The sequence below is a fragment of the Pelodiscus sinensis genome, chromosome 6 (genome assembly GCF_052426305.1).
Source record: "Pelodiscus sinensis isolate ZL-2025 chromosome 6, ASM5242630v1, whole genome shotgun sequence".
NCBI lineage: Eukaryota > Metazoa > Chordata > Testudines > Trionychidae > Pelodiscus > Pelodiscus sinensis.
Window position 1 is genome coordinate 130,020,584 of NC_143057.1, and position 16,278 is coordinate 130,036,861.

Below are 16,278 nucleotides of genomic sequence, written 5' to 3' on the forward strand. Positions count from 1 at the left end.
GGAGAGCAGGAGGGGTAATGAGGGCAAGAGATGAGGCCCCTCCCTTCCATAGCTCTGCCAGGCCCCCGTTAGTCCAGGCCTGGCTCCCCTCCAGTCCTACCAGGGCCCCTCAACCTCCCCACACCTCCAGTTCTGGGGGCGCCCTCAATCCGGCCTCCATCCCCCCTGCTCCTCCCGCCCTGGGTGTCTCTCGCGCAGCGCCTGCTGTCGGGCTGTGCTGTACGGCGGGTCCTGTGACATTCATGGGCAGCCGGCCCCGTCCGGCTCTGCACTGCGCCCAACCTCGCGCCCAGGCTCCCCACGGATAATAAATACCAATAAATACTGTACCTGCCTCTCCGACGGCTGCCCCCCACGCCCACCAGCTCGGCCTGACCTGAGCCCCGCAGACCCAGGGTCCTGCCCCAGCTCCCCAGCCTCCCTGGAAAGGTGCTGCTTGGAGCCGGGGCCGCCAGAAGCCCAGGAGTCTCTGACCCGCTGGGGGTGCAGGAGCCAGAGTGGTAGCCCCTGCGCGCGCGCGCACACACACACACACACACACGCACGCACGCACACACACAACGCAACCATCCCCATCCTCCCATCACCTCCGGCTCCACGCTCTCTCCCTGGCACAGGTCCAAGTGGCTGTGAAGGGAGGGGCATGTCTGGCCCCACCCCTCGCTCAGGGGGCTGTTACCGTGGGGGGGAGGGGAGGAGACGGCTCCACTCTCTTGCCCTTTACTTGTCTAGGAAGCGCGGGGGCTCCCCGCCCTCAGGCCCGGGGGGAGTAGCAGGGGTTCCTTGGCATCTCCGTGAAGGATTTCAGTTCGTAGGGGATGCCCGAGTCGACCTCGATGGACTTGCGGGAGAAGAGCAGCCGGATGTCGTCGTGAAGGTAGATCTTCCCCGACTTGGAGCTGTGAAACCTGAGGGCGAACGAGGCTCCTTGGGGCAGAGGCTGGGGGGGGATGTTCCCCTGGTCCTCATGGCTGGCAGCTTCCCAGGAGCCCGTCCCCCACCGCTGCCCACTGCCATGGAAGGCACCAGAGCCAAGAGCTACCCCGGGCAACACAGGCATCGACGACTCCTGCCAGCGAGGGCTGGACCCCCGCCTCTGCTTCAGGCCTCCCTTCCCCTCCCCCGCCTCCTTCCCACCCCTCCGGGGGCTGGCCCGCCGGGAGGAGAGGCACTGGGAAGCCGGGGCCGCTGGCGCAGGAGACCCGCGGGGGGAGGCTTGCTCCACCCCCACTGCGTTTTCCTGGAGCACCATGGAGGCAGCGCCTGTGCCGGGCGAAGTCGCTGCCCTAGTCGAGATGGCCGCCATCTCCCCTTGCTCCCAGCGGTACCGTCAGGAACGGCCACCCCCTGGGAACAGGCTGCAGGGAAAGGGAGGGGGTGGGGCAGGAGCCCGTCCCCGGGAGCGGTTGGCCCCAGGGTGACAGGAGCCATGGGCCGTCCCTCCCCCTCCCACGCCAGCCCTACCTCAAGTGCATCAGGTAGCAGAGCACCCTCCGTGGCAGGCCGGCGCAGGCCGAGTCGCTGGGCCCCTCCTCCTCCACAGGCACCAGGAAGATGCGGTGGCGCAGGAAGGTCACGTGGTTGGCTGGCATGTCCTGGAAGTCGTACGTCACCAGGAACATCTTCACCACAGTTTTGTTGGGGTTAAATAAGGTCTGGGAGGGGGGAGAGCGCAGGTCAGCTGGGGGAGGCGGGCCAGACCCCCGGGGCAAGGGGCTGTAGAGCGAAGCCGGGGAGCGGAGGGGCTGCCAGGGGGTACCCAGGCCCTGCATAAAGCGGGGGGAGGGGCTGTAGAGCGAGGCCGGGGAGCAGAGGGGCTGCCAGGGGGTACCCAGGCCCTGCATAAAGCGGGGGGAGGGGCTGTAGAGCGAGGCCGGGGAGCGGAGGGTCTGCCAGGGGGTACCCAGGCCCTGTATAAAGCGGGGGGAGGGGCTGTAGAGCGAGGCCGGAGAGCGGAGGGGCTGCCAGGGGGGACCCAGGCCCTGCATAAAGCGGGGGGAGGGGCTGTAGAGCGAGGCCGGAGAGCGGAGGGGCTGCCAGGGGGGACCCAGGCCCTGTATAAAGCGGGGGAGGGGCTGTAGAGCGAGGCCGGGGAGCGGAGGGGCTGCCAGGGGGGACCCAGGCCCTGTATAAAGCGGGGGAGGGGCTGTAGAGCGAGGCCGGGGAGCAGAGGGGCTGCCAGGGGGTACCCAGGCCCTGTATAAAGCGGAGGGAGGGGCTGTAGAGCGAGGCCGGGGAGCGGAGGGGCTGCCAGGGGGTACCCAGGCCCTGTATAAAGCGGGGGGAGGGGCTGTAGAGCGAGGCCGGGTAGCGGAGGGGCTGCCAGGGGGTACCCAGGCCCTGTATAAAGCGGGGGAGGGGCTGTAGAGCGAGGCCGGGGAGCAGAGGGGCTGCCAGGGGGTACCCAGGCCCTGTATAAAGCGGAGGGAGGGGCTGTAGAGCGAGGCCGGGGAGCGGAGGGGCTGCCAGGGGGGACCCAGGCCCTGTATAAAGCGGGGGGAGGGGCTGTAGAGCGAGGCTGGGGAGCGGAGGGGCTGCCAGGGGGTACCCAGGCCCTGTATAAAGCGGAGGGAGGGGCTGTAGAGCGAGGCCGGGGAGCGGAGGGGCTGCCAGGGGGTACCCAGGCCCTGTATAAAGCGGGGGGAGGGGCTGTAGAGCGAGGCCGGGGAGCGGAGGGGCTGCCAGGGGGTACCCAGGCCCTGTATAAAGCGGGGGGAGGGGCTGTAGAGCGAGGCCGGGGAGCGGAGGGGCTGCCAGGGGGTACCCAGGCCCTGCATAAAGCGGGGGGAGGGGCTGTAGAGCGAGGCCGGGGAGCGGAGGGGCTGCCTGGGGGTACCCAGGCCCTGTATAAAGCGGAGGGAGGGGCTGTAGAGCGAGGCCGGGGAGCGGAGGGGCTGCCAGGGGGTACCCAGGCCCTGTATAAAGCGGGGGGAGGGGCTGTAGAGCGAGGCCGGGGAGCGGAGGGGCTGCCAGGGGGTACCCAGGCCCTGTATAAAGCGGGGGGAGGGGCTGTAGAGCGAGGCCGGGGAGCGGAGGGGCTGCCAGGGAGGAGGGGGCCTCCTGGTGGTGTGAGCAGGCTCCCGGGTGCCAGGCCCCCCCCACGGCAAGGCCTGCCCCTCGCCCCAGCCCTTCTGGGCTTCACTTCCCATGCCCCGTCCCTGCAGCCCCCGCCCAGGCGCCCGGGAGCCTGCTCTCACCACCAGGGGACTCGCCCCCCTCATGGAGTGCAGCTCCCCCCCAGACCTCCTAGGATCTGCCCTCCCCTCTCTGCCACTCCCTGGGCGCCTGCACAGCCCCACCTGCCTGAGGTGCCTCTGATGCCACCAAGCACCCACCGGGCCCAGGTCACGGAGGACAGGCGCCGACTCACCACTTGGATGGTTCCAGCTTTGGGGACGCTGTATCCCTTCTTTCCCAAGGCTTCCAAGTCAATCACTCCCTGGGGCGAGGCCAAGAGAGGTCGCGTGAGCCAGGGAGCAGCACCGGGGACAGCCCGGCCCCCACACAGGGTCTGGCACAAGGCTGCCAGAGGGCAGCTGCCCCCTGCAAGAGCCCCTCTCCCCCAGCACATGGAGGTGCAGGGCACAGCCACACCCTGCACCCAGGGCTGCAGCGACAGCAGAGAGGTGGAGGCCAGGAGGGACGCGAGGCCGTCCAGTCTGACTGGCTGCGCGCCGCAGGCCACCACCGCCCACAGCCCCGCAACCGAACCACAGGGCTGCGTCTAGACGGGCATGATGTTCCGCAAACGCTTTTAACCGAAAAGTTTTCCGTTAAAAGCATTTTCGGAACAGAGCGTCTAGATTGGCAGGGTGCTTTTCCACAAAAGCACTTTTTCCGGAAAAGCGTCCGTGCCAATCTAGATGCTCTTTTCCGCAAAAAAGCCCCAATTGCCATTTTCGCAATCGGGGCTTTTTAGTGGAAAACAAATCTGAGCTGTCTACACTGGCCCTTTGGCGCAAAAGGGACTTTTCCCCGAACGGGAGCAGCATAGTATTTCCGCAAGAAGCCCTGATTTCAGACAGTAGGAAGTCAGTGCTTTTGCGGAAATTCAAGCGGCCAGTGTAGACAGCTGGCAAGTTTCCGCAAAAGCAGCTGGTTTTCTGGAAAAACTGGCCAGTCTAGACACAGCCCAGCAGCGCCCCGGCCGGACACAGGACTCCGTGCCACAGGCAGAACGCCGGCACCTCTAGAGCAGTGAGGGGATTCGGGAGACAGCCCCAGCACATGCCCGACAGGGCCAGTGCCAGCAGGGCCGTGGCTCACCAGCGCCTCTGGGGAAGCCAGGCACCTCCCCAGCAGGATCTGGCTGCAGGCTGAGGAGTAGCTGGCCCACGAGGGCCCCGTAACGTGGGGTGCCCCCCATTCCTGACCGGCGCATTGCTCTGAACCAAGAGCCAAATGCCTTTCCTGCCAGTTCCTGGGGCCGGGGGAGGTGCAGCCCACGAGCCACGGGCTTCCCTGAGCCTGCCCACGGTGACTCCAGGCCCCAGCCTGCCCTGCCAGCCAAGAGTAAGATGTGACCAGCTAGTCACCTCCAGGCCCGCCCCACCGTGCCAACCCCCTCGCCCAGAGAGGAACCACGCCAAGCGGAGGGGCGACGGCCCAGGCTGCTCCCCGCCGGGCAGACCCCTGCGCGCCGCGTACCAGGAAGGGGGCGGGCGCGCTGTGTTCCGAGATGTCGAAGTAGGTGACGTCGACGGGCAGGGTGGCGTGCTGGGGGCAGTAGGAGCCGCTGGCCCCGATCTCAGCGGTGAAGCCCTCGATCCGGCCCGAGGGGGCAAAGCGCCCCTTCAGGATGGACTCCTGGGGGAGAGACAAGGGGAGGGGCAGGCTCAAGGGCCAGCTCTCCTGTTGAGCCGCTGCCCGGCCTGCAGCGCCCGTCCCCACGGGTCTGAGCACCGCCCGGGCGCCCCGCACAAGCCAGGGTTCCCCCTCCCGAGCTCCCTGGCAGCTGGACACGGGACGCCTGCACCCGCCGGCCGGGCTGCACCCTGCGCTGCTGAACAGCTGCTGCGCTCCCCAGAGGTGCTGGCCCCGCACCGCAAGGCTGCTGGCTCGCGAGGGCAGCCACTTGTGTGCTGTACCCGCCCCCCCGGACCGTTCGCCTCCCTTCCTCTCAGCTCCCCGCTCACAGGGCCAGGCAGGGAGCCAAGCAGGGCCCACGGGGCGCTGGGTATCGTGTGGGCACGTGCCCCTCGGAGCCGGCTGAGGCCAGCCTGTCGCTTGCTCCTGGTGCGGGCCCAGCCCATCCGCCAGGCTGGGAGGTGCTGGGCCGGGCTGCGGCTCGAAGGTCACTGCAGCAGCCTCTCCCCTCAGCCTGCCTGGGGAAGGCAGAGCACGTGGGGGCTGGGATCCCACGAGCTGCCGGGCCGAGCTGGCCACGTGCCCAGGCCCAGGGCTGCGCCACGGGGGGGAGGCGGCCACGCAAAGGCAGGCCCCAGGGTCCCAGACCCTCCCCCGTCCCAGGCCGTGGTTACCTCGAAGTTCCCCAGCAGAGCGTGGCTGATGGAGGTGGTGGGCCAGGCCGCTGCCGAGGGCCGGGTGCCCACGGGCCCCTTCCGGAGGCTGCTGCGGAGATGTCTCCTTCAAAGAGAAGGCAGCATCAGTGCGGGTCTCAGGCAGCCACGGGCGCCCCCAGAGCGCTCAGCTCCGCACCGGGGCAGGCAGGAGCCACCCTCCCGGCTACCTCGGGGTCCGAGGGACTCCAGGTGGCAGGGGGCTAGGGAGGGTGTGCGCGGACGCGCCCCGTCCCGCTTCCCTCCCACCCCAGGCACCCAGCCCTGCCAGGGAATAGAGGCAGCGTCACGGCCTGTCCGCCCCGGCCCACGCAGGGACGGAGGCAGCTCGGGACACTCACGATTTCAGGCGCAGCCCACTCTTCAGCCTGCGCCCCACAGCCGCGCAATCCACCGAGCTCTGGAGAGACAAGAGGCCAAGGAGCCGCATTAGGGGCAGCCCCAGAGCACCCACCCGCCCTTCCCAGCACCCCGTCACTGCTGGCCTAGAGGGATATCCCCCCCCCCCCCACCACCCCACCCCCTCTCCTCCCTCCCGGGGCCGGCCTTCCCTTCCCGTGCGCACCACTAACCACCGCCACGTTCCCCTGAGAGGTGGCTGCTGGGCCCACCCTGCGCCCTCCCTAGAGGAGAGAGACGGGGGGGGGGGGACCAGGGCTGACACTGGGGTGGCCTTGGCCCTCAGTGACGATTCCTGGCAACCCATTACAGTTACAGGCTCCCCCCGCCATGAGTCTCCAGCCAAGCCAGTCTCCTACGCCCACCCCCCCCCCACACGGACCAGGCCTGCTCCCTCTCCCCCCCACACGGACCAGGCCTGCTCCCTCTCCCCCCACCCAACCCCCAGACCAGGCCTGTCTCCCTCCCCCCCCCCACACGGACCAGGCCTGCTCCCTCTCCCCCCCACCCCACCCCTAGACCAGGCCTGCTCCCTCTCCCCCCACCCCACCCCCAGACCAGGCCTGTCTCCCTCCCCCCCCCCAGACCAGGCCTGTCTCCCTCCCCCCCCCCAGACCAGGCCTGCTCCCTCTCCCCCCACCCCACCCCCAGACCAGGCCTGTCTCCCTCCCCCCCCACACACAGACCAGGCCTGCTCCCTCTCCCCCACACACAGATCACGCCTGCTCCCTCTCCCCCCACCCCCTCCAGACCAGGCCTGTCCCCCATGCCCCCCCATGCATAAGGAACCAGGTCAATGCAGCAGGGCTCCAGGAGCAACCAGAGGTGCCAGGGAAAGCCCCGTTAGACCCCTCCTGCCCACTCATCTATTCTCCAGGCCTGGCTCTGCCACCCCTTTGGGACACCAGCCCACAGCCGGCTCCATCTCCGGGGCAGGGCCTCTGGCAGGAGGGGCGGCTCAACTCCCATCTCTTCACTTCACCCCGTGATCCCAGGGCTTCCCGGGGGCCGACTCCCCGGCCCCTGGCTGGTGCTAGCTCAGCCTCTCCTCCTGCCAGCCAGAGCAGGCAGGCGCCGGAAACCCCCTGGTGAATCTACAGCCAGGGCCGCCGGGAGAGACGTACCCCGGGGCTCTCGCTGGGGTCACCCCCAAGGGGCTTCCCGTGAGTTGCGCTCCCCCCATGGGGCTGCTCAGGAGCCTGCGTCTGGCACCAAGCAGAGGCAGGGCCCGGTAGGGCACATCCCGCCCCCATTCCCAGCCTGCCTCCCCAAGCGGCTCGGTCAGCGACAGCCGCCTCGCCCACGCGCCAACAGCCCAGCGCCCCGCCGCTCGGACAAACGCTTCTCCAGCCCCGGACACGTCTACACTGAGCCACTGTCAGCCCGCGGGGGACTCGGAGCACCCCCCCACCCAGAGACACTCGGGCCCCCCACGCCCCGAGGGGCCAACGCTACTGCAGAGCTGCGGGCAGGCCTGGCACGGCACTCACCAGGAGACGCCCTGGCACCTCTGGGTCATTAACCAGCCCCAGGCGGTTCATGCCAGGTCCCCAGTAACGCCCAGCAGACACAGCTGTGTGGCTCGCGCTGCCCCCACCTCCCCCATGGCCCCCAGGCCCGGGCTGAGCTACCAGCTGGGAGCAGCCGACCCCCCTTCTAGAGGGCACTCGCCTTTCCCGGCGTTTTACCTTCTGGAAGAGACACAAAAGGGCTGCACAAAAGAGCAGTGAGCCAGCCCACCCCAGCCCGTGTGCAAGGGGGTGAAGGTTCCAGGGCGCTGCACAATAGGCGGCTGCCTGGAATGGGGAAGGGAGCAGGCCGGAGCCGGGGGGAACTGCTCCAGGAAGGAAGAGCCGGGAACGGCCGCCGGAGGGAGCACACGAGGGGCATGAGGCTGTGCACACATCAGAGCGCACAAGGACTGGGACCGACGGCGGGGGAAGGGGTTAGCCAGCCTCCTTCTCCCAACAAGCACCCGGTGTTTGCATGTACGTCTGCGGGAGGGGGCAGAGCACACGCCAATCCTTGCCCAGTACATGTTTGCATGTGTCACACGTGTTTGCATGCATGTCTGTGGGGGGAGAGCACATGCCAGTCCTTGCCCAGTGCATGCTTGTGTGCATCACAAGTGTTCACATGATTGTTGGGGGGGTGCAAGCCAGTCCTTGCCCCGGTACATTTGCGTGTGTCACGCGTGTTTGCACGCACCGCACATCAGTCCTTGCCCCGGTACATTTGCGTGTGTCACACGTGTTTGCATGCACCGCACATCAGTCCTTGCCCCGGTACATTTGCGTGTGTCACGCGTGTTTGCATGCACCACATGTCAGTCCTTGCCCCGGTACCGCTATTCCTTGCTTCCAGGAGTCAAGCAGCACCAGGCTCTAGAGAGGGGCAGGGGAGCGCAGCCTGAGCACACTGTGACCCTGCAGCACAGGAAGTGGCGGGGCCAGGGAGTTGGCTAGTGGCCTGGCTGGGGAGGAGGGGCCAGGGCATGGGCCAGCCTGCGCACACTAGGGACACGTGGGCTGGCAGGAGGCACAGGGCGAGGGGCACAGCCAAGGGCTCTCCGGGCTCCCTTCCCACAGACACCCCAGCGGGAAGGCCCCAGACCTGCCCCCGGGTACAGCCCAGAGGCAGGGAGAGGTGGCCCCGGCCTGGGGAAGGGGCCTCTCTGCACAGACCCGCCACGGGCAGCAGCTGGCCCAACAACCCTCTGCTGGGGGCAGCTCGGGAAGCCGGGACGTGGCCACCGTGGCAGCCGCTGCAGCTGCGCTGGGCTGGGCATCCCCAGGGCGCTGGGGCGGGGGGGCACAAATTGGCCATAACCCCCTGCTGGGCATCAGGGGCTTGCCAGGAACCAGGAGCCACAACGGGAGGTCCCAGGCAGCAGCCCTGTGGCAGCTGGACAGAAGGGAGCCCTGCCTGGCCCTGGGGCTGCTCTAAAACCCGCCGCGCAGCAGGGGGTTCCTAGAGTAGAAGGGACCCCGGGCACCGACAGGGCCTGGCCGCAGCACCCGCCCAGGCAGCCTCGCAGCCCGGGAGCCACAGGGCTCTGCTCCCCCCCCCCAGCTCCACCGGGGGCTGGAGAGGGGCCGTGCCAGGCCGCCCGCTGCCAGGAGTCACAGCCCCACGCCCAGGGCACAGGAAACGCCCTAGGGGCCAGCCCCTCCCCATCCCCCACTGGCCCAGCCCAGCCGGCAGGGCTCACCTTGGCGCCCGGAAGCAGGTGGTTCCAGAAGGGGGCGCCCTTGGCGTCGGTGCTGCGGCAGGCGGTCAGCAGGGGGTGGCACGGCGGGGCCCTCCTCTTCCTCGCTGGCGCCGCGCTCTCGTCCTCCGAACACGGCTCCGCCGGGGCCTCGCCCGAGGGCAGCAGCTTCCTCTTGGCCGCGCAGCCGCCCCCGGGGAGCCGGGTGCCCGCGCAGGGCGTGCGCTCGCAGGAGGCCAGGCCGTTGCTCTCGGGGTCCGGGCCCCCCCGGGGGGTGCTGGGCTCCTTGTGCCCATTGGCCCCAGCCAGCTGCTCCCCGTCCTTGCCAGCCCCATTGCTGTGGCTGGGGCTGCCCCCCAGCGGCTCCTCCCCCGGCCCGCCGGAGCCTGCCCGGGAACTGTGTGCAATATTGTGCAAATCAACGTCAAGTAGATTCGGGCTGCTAGCCCTTCCCTCCCTCGGGGCCCCGCTCCCCTCAGCAGCCTGCTCCCTGCCCCACGGCGAGCTGCAGGCTCTGGGGCTGCCCACGGGGCCCTCCCCCAGCAGGGCAGAGCCACTGTCTCTCCTGTGCAAAGTGCTGCAAGCTGTGTGCTGTGGCCAGGAGGCTGGCTCCCGCAGTCCGTCCTCTCTGCAGGCCCTGGGGCCGCCGGCCCGGCTGGGGCCGCCTTCGCTCCGGTGCTCCACCACCCGCAGGCCGCTGTGGGAGAAGTGCTGGGCAGAGCCGCCCAGAGACAGCTCCTCCACCAGCAGCCCATCCTCCAAGGCGTCCTCCTCGGGCGAGTCCTGGCCGGGGTGCGGCTCCCCGGGGACCCCGTCCTGCCTGGCGTCAGCCCCCCAGTGAGCTCGCTTGGGATCCCGCCCTGTCCCCGGAGCCCGCTGCTCCGGGCACCCTCTCTTGACGGGCGGGCGCCCAGCCCCGGCTCTCTGCTCCGCCGGCTCGGAGCTGGAGCGCTGGGAGAAGACGGAGACCTGGTAAACCTTCTGGCGCTTGATCTCCGTCCGGTTGTAGCCCATCACGATGCTGCGGTGGGGGCAGCGCTCGGGGGCCGGCTCCAAGGCCGCCTGCCCGCCTGGTCGGGACAGGCCCGAGTCCGTGCCAGGCTCCTGCGGGAGGGGCGCCTCGGCGTGGATGTGCCGCATGGAGCTTAGCGGGCTGGAGCCCACGCGGCGCCGCAGACGGAACAGCCCATGCAGCAGCAGGGGAGGGGTAAAGTGCCGCGGGGTGCGTGTCAGAGCCCTTCCCTCCGGACGAGCCCTCCGCTAAGGGGCGCGCTGCAGCGCCGCATCTGCGGGGAGAGAGGAACACGAGGCTCAGGCCTGGGGAACCCTTCGGGCTTCACGCCGAGGCCTCGCCAGCACCCCAGGGGGCCCGGCAGGCTGGTGCAAAGCCCCAGGTCTCCCCTCCTCGGGCCAGGCCCACAGGAGCTGGTCTGGGAGCGGTGTGGGCCGGCCCTCCGTTAGCCCTGCAGCCTGGGGCCGGGTGGGGAGGCTGCCGCGGCCTATGGGAGTCTCTGGTGCCCCTCGGGCCCTGCACTGAGGGGCGGGAGTTGTCCCTGGCTGGCCAGTCAGTGCTGTGCCACGGGGGCTGGGGGGCAAGGCCAGGCCCGCAGGAGGAATGGGGATGGGATCGCCCAGGTCGGGCCCCAACCAGTGCTCTGGCCCCAGCGGCCAAGGCGGCCAGCCAGACCCCAGGGAGCAAGCCCGTGGCCGGTAACCCTCTGCCTGCCGCCCTCCCCGGCCACTCACCACTCAGCAGCTGAGTCCCGGCTCTGGCCACGCCGCGCTCCGGCCCCAGCAGCAGACGGTCGCGGGCACAGCTAGCTGGAGACACCTGCCAGCCGGGCACCCCCCAGAAGCGGCGCGGCTGCCGGGGAATGGCTCCCACCATCCCGGGCGCTGGGCTCGGTCTGCCAATCACCTGGGCCTGGCCGGCTCTCAGGCCTGCTCAGCAGCTCTAGGAGGGAAGCAGAGGGAGGGTGTCACGTTATTGGATTGTGAGGGAAGCAGCCGGGTCACTGCTGCACCCATGGGGGGGGAGTTGGCCCCAGAAATGGTATAAAAGGGAGTCATGTGGGGTGTTGAATAGAAGCTCACTGTCTGCTAATCCTATGTACGCTGGTCATGTGAGTGTAGAATGTCTGTGTGTGGAGTTATAAGCATGGACTTTGTGTGGATACTCAGTATTTCCCTGCATGTGGCTGAGCATTGGGCAGGGCCCGGCCTATGGACATGCTAATCAGCGAGGCCCTGTGGGACAATGGCACTCAATGGGCCAAGGACACACCTAAAGCATGAGGGCTGACACCTGAGTAGCCAAGAAGAGACCAGGAAGGAGGGATAAAGAGGCCATGTGGTCGACTCCATCTTGGTTCTCAGCTCAGCACTTCATCCCAGAGGCAGCACTGCAGGGATCGAAGGGCCGGAAAGACCTGTGAACCCATCCTGATCCTAGGATGCGCAACAAGGACTCTTAAGCCAGCAGCTGTAACATCTCTGCTAGAGCCTGCATCGAGAACTGGGAGATTCGATGCATGTAATGTACTATCCTTTAATAACCTTACTCTCATGTTTTTCTTTCTTGTAGTAATAAACCTTTAGCGTGATTTGTGGGTAAGATCCAGAGGGTAAATTGACCAGGGATCTGTGGCTGGTTTCTTGGAACCGGACAGAACTTGTTCGGGGTAGGTGGGATTGGGTGCTAGGACCCCCCACCTGTGTATGAGGCCCGGGGCCATCTGAGGCACGGATATTGCTGGGGTGTCGGAGGGGTTTTGCTCGGGAGGCTTCAGGCAGGCAGCTGAAGCGCTCTGTGGGACTGGTGTGTGGCCTGTTTGGAGAGGTCACCAGTCTGGGGGCTGTAAGGAGCCCCGAAGTCGAGCAATTCGCCCTGAGCGGATGCCCTCAGCTGTGCCCAGACATGGCCCGGTCCGTCACAGAGGGTCTGTGGTGACCTGTGCACACGGGCAGAGGCAGTGGGAGGTGGGCAGGCACCTGGGAGGCGGGGGACACGAGCAGGTGAGACACTCACTGAAAGCAGAGTGGCCCAGGTGCAGCCCACAGCCCCCTCCCCGGCAAGAGAGGCAAGGGCCATGCAGCCTAGAGCTGCCCCCTAGCTTGCACCGGGCCAGGAACCCAGCTGGGCACCCACAGAATCCTGCAGCACCAGGGGCAGGGCCAGGCCACAGGCAGCCACGAAAGGGTATCTGGAGAGTCACAGCAAGGGCAGAGAGCTGCCATGCCAGGCTGCCGGGGGCTCAGCCTCCCACTGCTGGCCCATGGGACCCGCCTTCCCTGTACTAAGGGACCCCTCCTCTGATGGAAGGCACAACGCCTCTCGGTGCTGGGGAGTCACGACACGGCCTTCTGCAGCCAGACTGGACGGCCTGAAGCCTCAGGCCTTCGTCTCCTGCCAGACCAGAGGAGCAGCCGCCGGGAGCTGAAAAGCAGGAGTCGCAACCTCTCACCCCACAGAAACTGTGTCGGGCCGGGCTGCTGGGGAGGAGCCCTGCCCCCATGGCGCCCACGGTCACTGGAGAAAGGAACCCATTTCCAGACGGGTACGGAACCCAGGTGTGACGGCGCGTTGGGGGTTCCCCGTCTCCTGCACCCCGAAATGGCACAAACAGACTGCACCAGCCAGTGGAATTGAGGGTGGTTTATTGCTCCTCCAGCCCAGCGCAGCACAGATGTAATCTGGTCACAGGAACTGGGCTAGGATGCCTCAGGCCCCCTGAGATGGGGGAGACTGGGCCCCTAAACTCCAGCCCCTTCTCCTAGGCTCTCCTCCATGCCCTCCGACAGCCAGCAACCCACTCACTAACTTCCAGCCCTGCCCCCCATTCCACCTTCCTTTGTTCCTCTCCATGGGGGGTGTCTGGCCACTGGTTTGCATAGTGACTCATCCTGTTCTGCTGGGTCGTAGTACCCACGGCAGCCAGTGGGGGATCCCCCAGAGCCAGCAGCATAGAAACCAGCCAGGTACCCCCACTACGTCACACCAGGTGATCGACAGCCGGGGCTATCGTTACGGTTCGCCCTTTTCCTTAGGCTGGCCTGTCTGAGCTCCGTCTGTTAACTGGCTTTGCCTGGTGTAAATCAAGCTGGTGGGGTCAGAGTGGTTCGGTAACTCTGGTTAGTGACATTGTCGTTAAATAACTGGCCACGGTGGGGTTAAGGCAGGATCAAGTGTCACGCTATAAACCAGGAAGTTCTTCAGGAACCAACCCCAGGACACAGCTCCAAGATGAGAGCTGCCAGCCCCCAGCCCTGTGCCAGTGGCACCGCACAGAGACCGGACCCTGCCCGGCCAGCAAGCCGCGTTCCCGTCCCCGTGGGAGCGGCGAGCGCTGCCTGGCGTGGGCGTGCGGCCTGCTGGCGGCTGTTAAGTGAGGGGAGGGGTGTTACTGGGCCAGGCTCCTTCCCTGCTCCAGACCCACGTAGGGCTGCGCCTGGGCCCTCCTGGCGGATCAGGGCGGGTGCGACTGGCCGGTCTGTGCAGGTCACAAGACTGGAGGCCTTGCGGGCACCCAGCACTTACCTGCTCCGAGGCACCCTCCATGCGCTAGGCGGGACCGCCAGGCAGCACGGGGCCGGCCTGACGCAGGATCACTCCAGCCGCGGCTGCGCACTCACGACTCACCACGTCGGACAGGGCACCTGGCGGCGAGAGAGAGACTCAGCCCCACGCAGCACCCCCGCGGGCCTGGCTCCGTACGGTCCACTCGCTGTCCTGCACCCCGTGCGGGGGTGACACTGGGCCAGCGGGACCAACCTGATTCACACCCAGGTGGGATGAGATGTGCCACCCCCATCCCACACCAGGGGCCGGATGAGAGTCGGTGGCCTCGAGGGGGGTCGCCCCGTGTGCCATTGCCCTGGGCCAGCCAGCCCGAACCCTAGAGACGGCGCCCTCCCCCGGCCTGCCGGCGACCCTGCCTCCCGGCCCAGAGGGCGAGGTGACAGAGCAGCGTAGTCAGCCGGGCCAGGGGCGCTTGCAGCGGGGCAGAGGGGCACCGGGCCATGTGGACACGCCAGCCCCCCGTCGAGTCAGGAGGAGAGCAGAGGGCGAGGGGGGGCGTGCCCTGCCCCCACCTCCAGCCACGCGAGAGTGGGCGCTGCGCTCACGCCCCACCTGGCTGGGGACGGAGAACTCAGCTGCCCGGCAGCGCTGCCCAGGGAGCCGGGGCTTGGGGCAGGCCTGGAAGGAAGTGGCACTAGTGACCTAGCAGGGGCCATCTCCCCTACCCCTCCGGAGCTGGGTGCCGCTGCCCACCATTTCAACAGCTGGTGGGGGGAGAACAGGCAGCAATGACCCTCCCTAGCTCAAATCCCCCTGCAGCGACAGCTCTGCACACAGCCCACCCCCGGCTCAGAAACCGTACTCTCCACCCCAGAGGCAGCTGCATTTCAGCCTCCACCGGGCCGAGCGCAGCTGTTACCAGACACAAGGCAGCAGGGAGCCAGACCACAAGGCCGGGATGGCTCAGCCTGCAAGCAGCAGCTCCTGCAGCAGGATTCATGGGCTGCTTGGCCTGGAGTCTGGCTCCATTAGAGCCTTTCTGGGCAGAAGGGACCCTCCTGGTCCCCAAGTCCGACCTGCCCATTGCAGACCTCAGACCCTCCCCTGCGCCGGTGACCAGCCCCGCACCCTGGGCTGAGCGACCAGCGGCCCCACGCCGGGGCTGTGACTCCAAGGGACACTCCACACTTCCTCTGGTTCAGACCTGCACAGGAGCCGGGCCATATGCTGCGAAGGAAGGTGACACCCCCCAGGATCCCTGCCCATCTGACCCGGGGGGAAATACCTTCCCCCATCTCCCTACGTCCCGCCCTGCCCTGCCAATGCCCCCCTGTCCCCATGGCCACAACAGTCTGAGCCTCTCCCACGTGGACAGCGGGGACGGACGGATTCTTGGTCTGAACGGCAGCCAGCAGGGACGGGCTGAGGCCTCCCAGGTCGCTGCATGTGTGAAGTCGGCCCCATAAGCAGCATTTACCCAAGGCAGCCTGCGACCTGCGACCGCCCAGCCCAGCCCCACAGAGGAGCGGAAGGTGGAAGAGACCGGGAGCCAGGCTGGCCTCGTGCAGCGGCAGCTGACCCCTGGGGCTCCCCTCTCATGCCCAAGGGGGGGGGGGGGTCTGTGCAGCCCCAGAACGGACCTGAGGAAGGAAGGGAGGCTCCTGCAACACACAAAGAGGCGGGGGCTGTACAGGCAGCAGCCGTAGAGCTGGGGAAAGCTCTCCCCACTGCTCACCAGACCCTCTGCCACACGCCACAGGCAGCGGGATGTGGGGAGTGGGGGGATCTCTCCCTTCTGGCCACTGACTCCCCGGGGCAAGTGGAGTGAAACCCTCCCGACCTCGGGGCGATGGAGCTGCACGGGGCCTGCCCCGGCAGGAGACCTGGGCCTAGGACAACAGCTGGTCACAAGGAGAAAGCACCTTCACAGCCACCCTCACGGCCAGCGTCCCCTCAACCTCGTCTCCTCGCTCCAGAGGCCTTGTAATCCAGTCCCCTGCCCTTCCAGCAGAACCCAGCACCGTCTAGAGCATCCCCGACGGGCGTCCGTCCAACCTGCTCTGACATATCCCCAGAGACGGGGATTCCACAACCCCCAGGCAACTTATTCCGGTGTTTAACCCCCCTGCCAGGCAGGAAGCTTTTCCTAATGTCCAACCTCAACCTCCCTTGCTGCAGTTTAAGCCCCCGCTCACAGCCCTGCGGGGCCACTCCTCGCCCAGGGCGCCTCCCCGGCCACGCTCCGGCTGCAGCGTGTGGCACCAGAGACCCGAGCCAGGACTTGGGAGCAGGGCAAAGCCGGCCGGGCGTGTTGAGCACCTCCCCGCCCCTCCCAGCGGTTACTCCAGCACGCCGCCCGCCCCATTGCGACACGCTTCCTTTGCCCGTAAGGGCACGTCACTGCCCCTGGCCGGGCAGCCAAATGGGGATCGGGGGCTACAAGCCACGGCACTGACAGTCCTGCTGGGGCCGGGGGCCCATGCTTGGAGCCCCGCCGCTCTGTGGGGTTCAGGGACCAAGCCCAGCAGCCTCCCTGCAGCCCAAGGCAGCTGCCCCAGGCTCCTCGACTCTGCGCCAGGGTACTTTGCTTTGTAGACTGAACGCAGGGCTGGGCTCTAGGACCCTGCGAGGCG

The 16,278-nt window shown here is 67.7% G+C and overlaps 1 protein-coding gene across 2 annotated transcripts in view; it reads right to left on the minus strand.

Annotated features, from left to right (window-relative positions):
* Positions 1–706: 706 nt before the first annotated feature.
* Positions 707–16,278, minus strand: part of ATOSB (atos homolog B) — a 50,923-nt gene continuing 35,351 nt past the window's right edge. For both annotated transcript variants that reach the window (XM_075932830.2, XM_075932831.2), the window contains 9 exons: positions 13,664–13,782; positions 10,873–11,080; positions 9,130–10,412; positions 5,861–5,919; positions 5,481–5,586; positions 4,648–4,806; positions 3,371–3,439; positions 1,465–1,655; positions 707–908 (listed from right to left, as the gene is read on the minus strand). In XM_075932830.2, the coding sequence (XP_075788945.1) occupies positions 755–908; positions 1,465–1,655; positions 3,371–3,439; positions 4,648–4,806; positions 5,481–5,586; positions 5,861–5,919; positions 9,130–10,266 (1,875 nt within the window). In that variant the 5' untranslated portion in view covers positions 10,267–10,412; positions 10,873–11,080; positions 13,664–13,782 and the 3' untranslated portion in view covers positions 707–754. The remainder of the gene's footprint in view (positions 909–1,464; positions 1,656–3,370; positions 3,440–4,647; positions 4,807–5,480; positions 5,587–5,860; positions 5,920–9,129; positions 10,413–10,872; positions 11,081–13,663; positions 13,783–16,278) is intronic.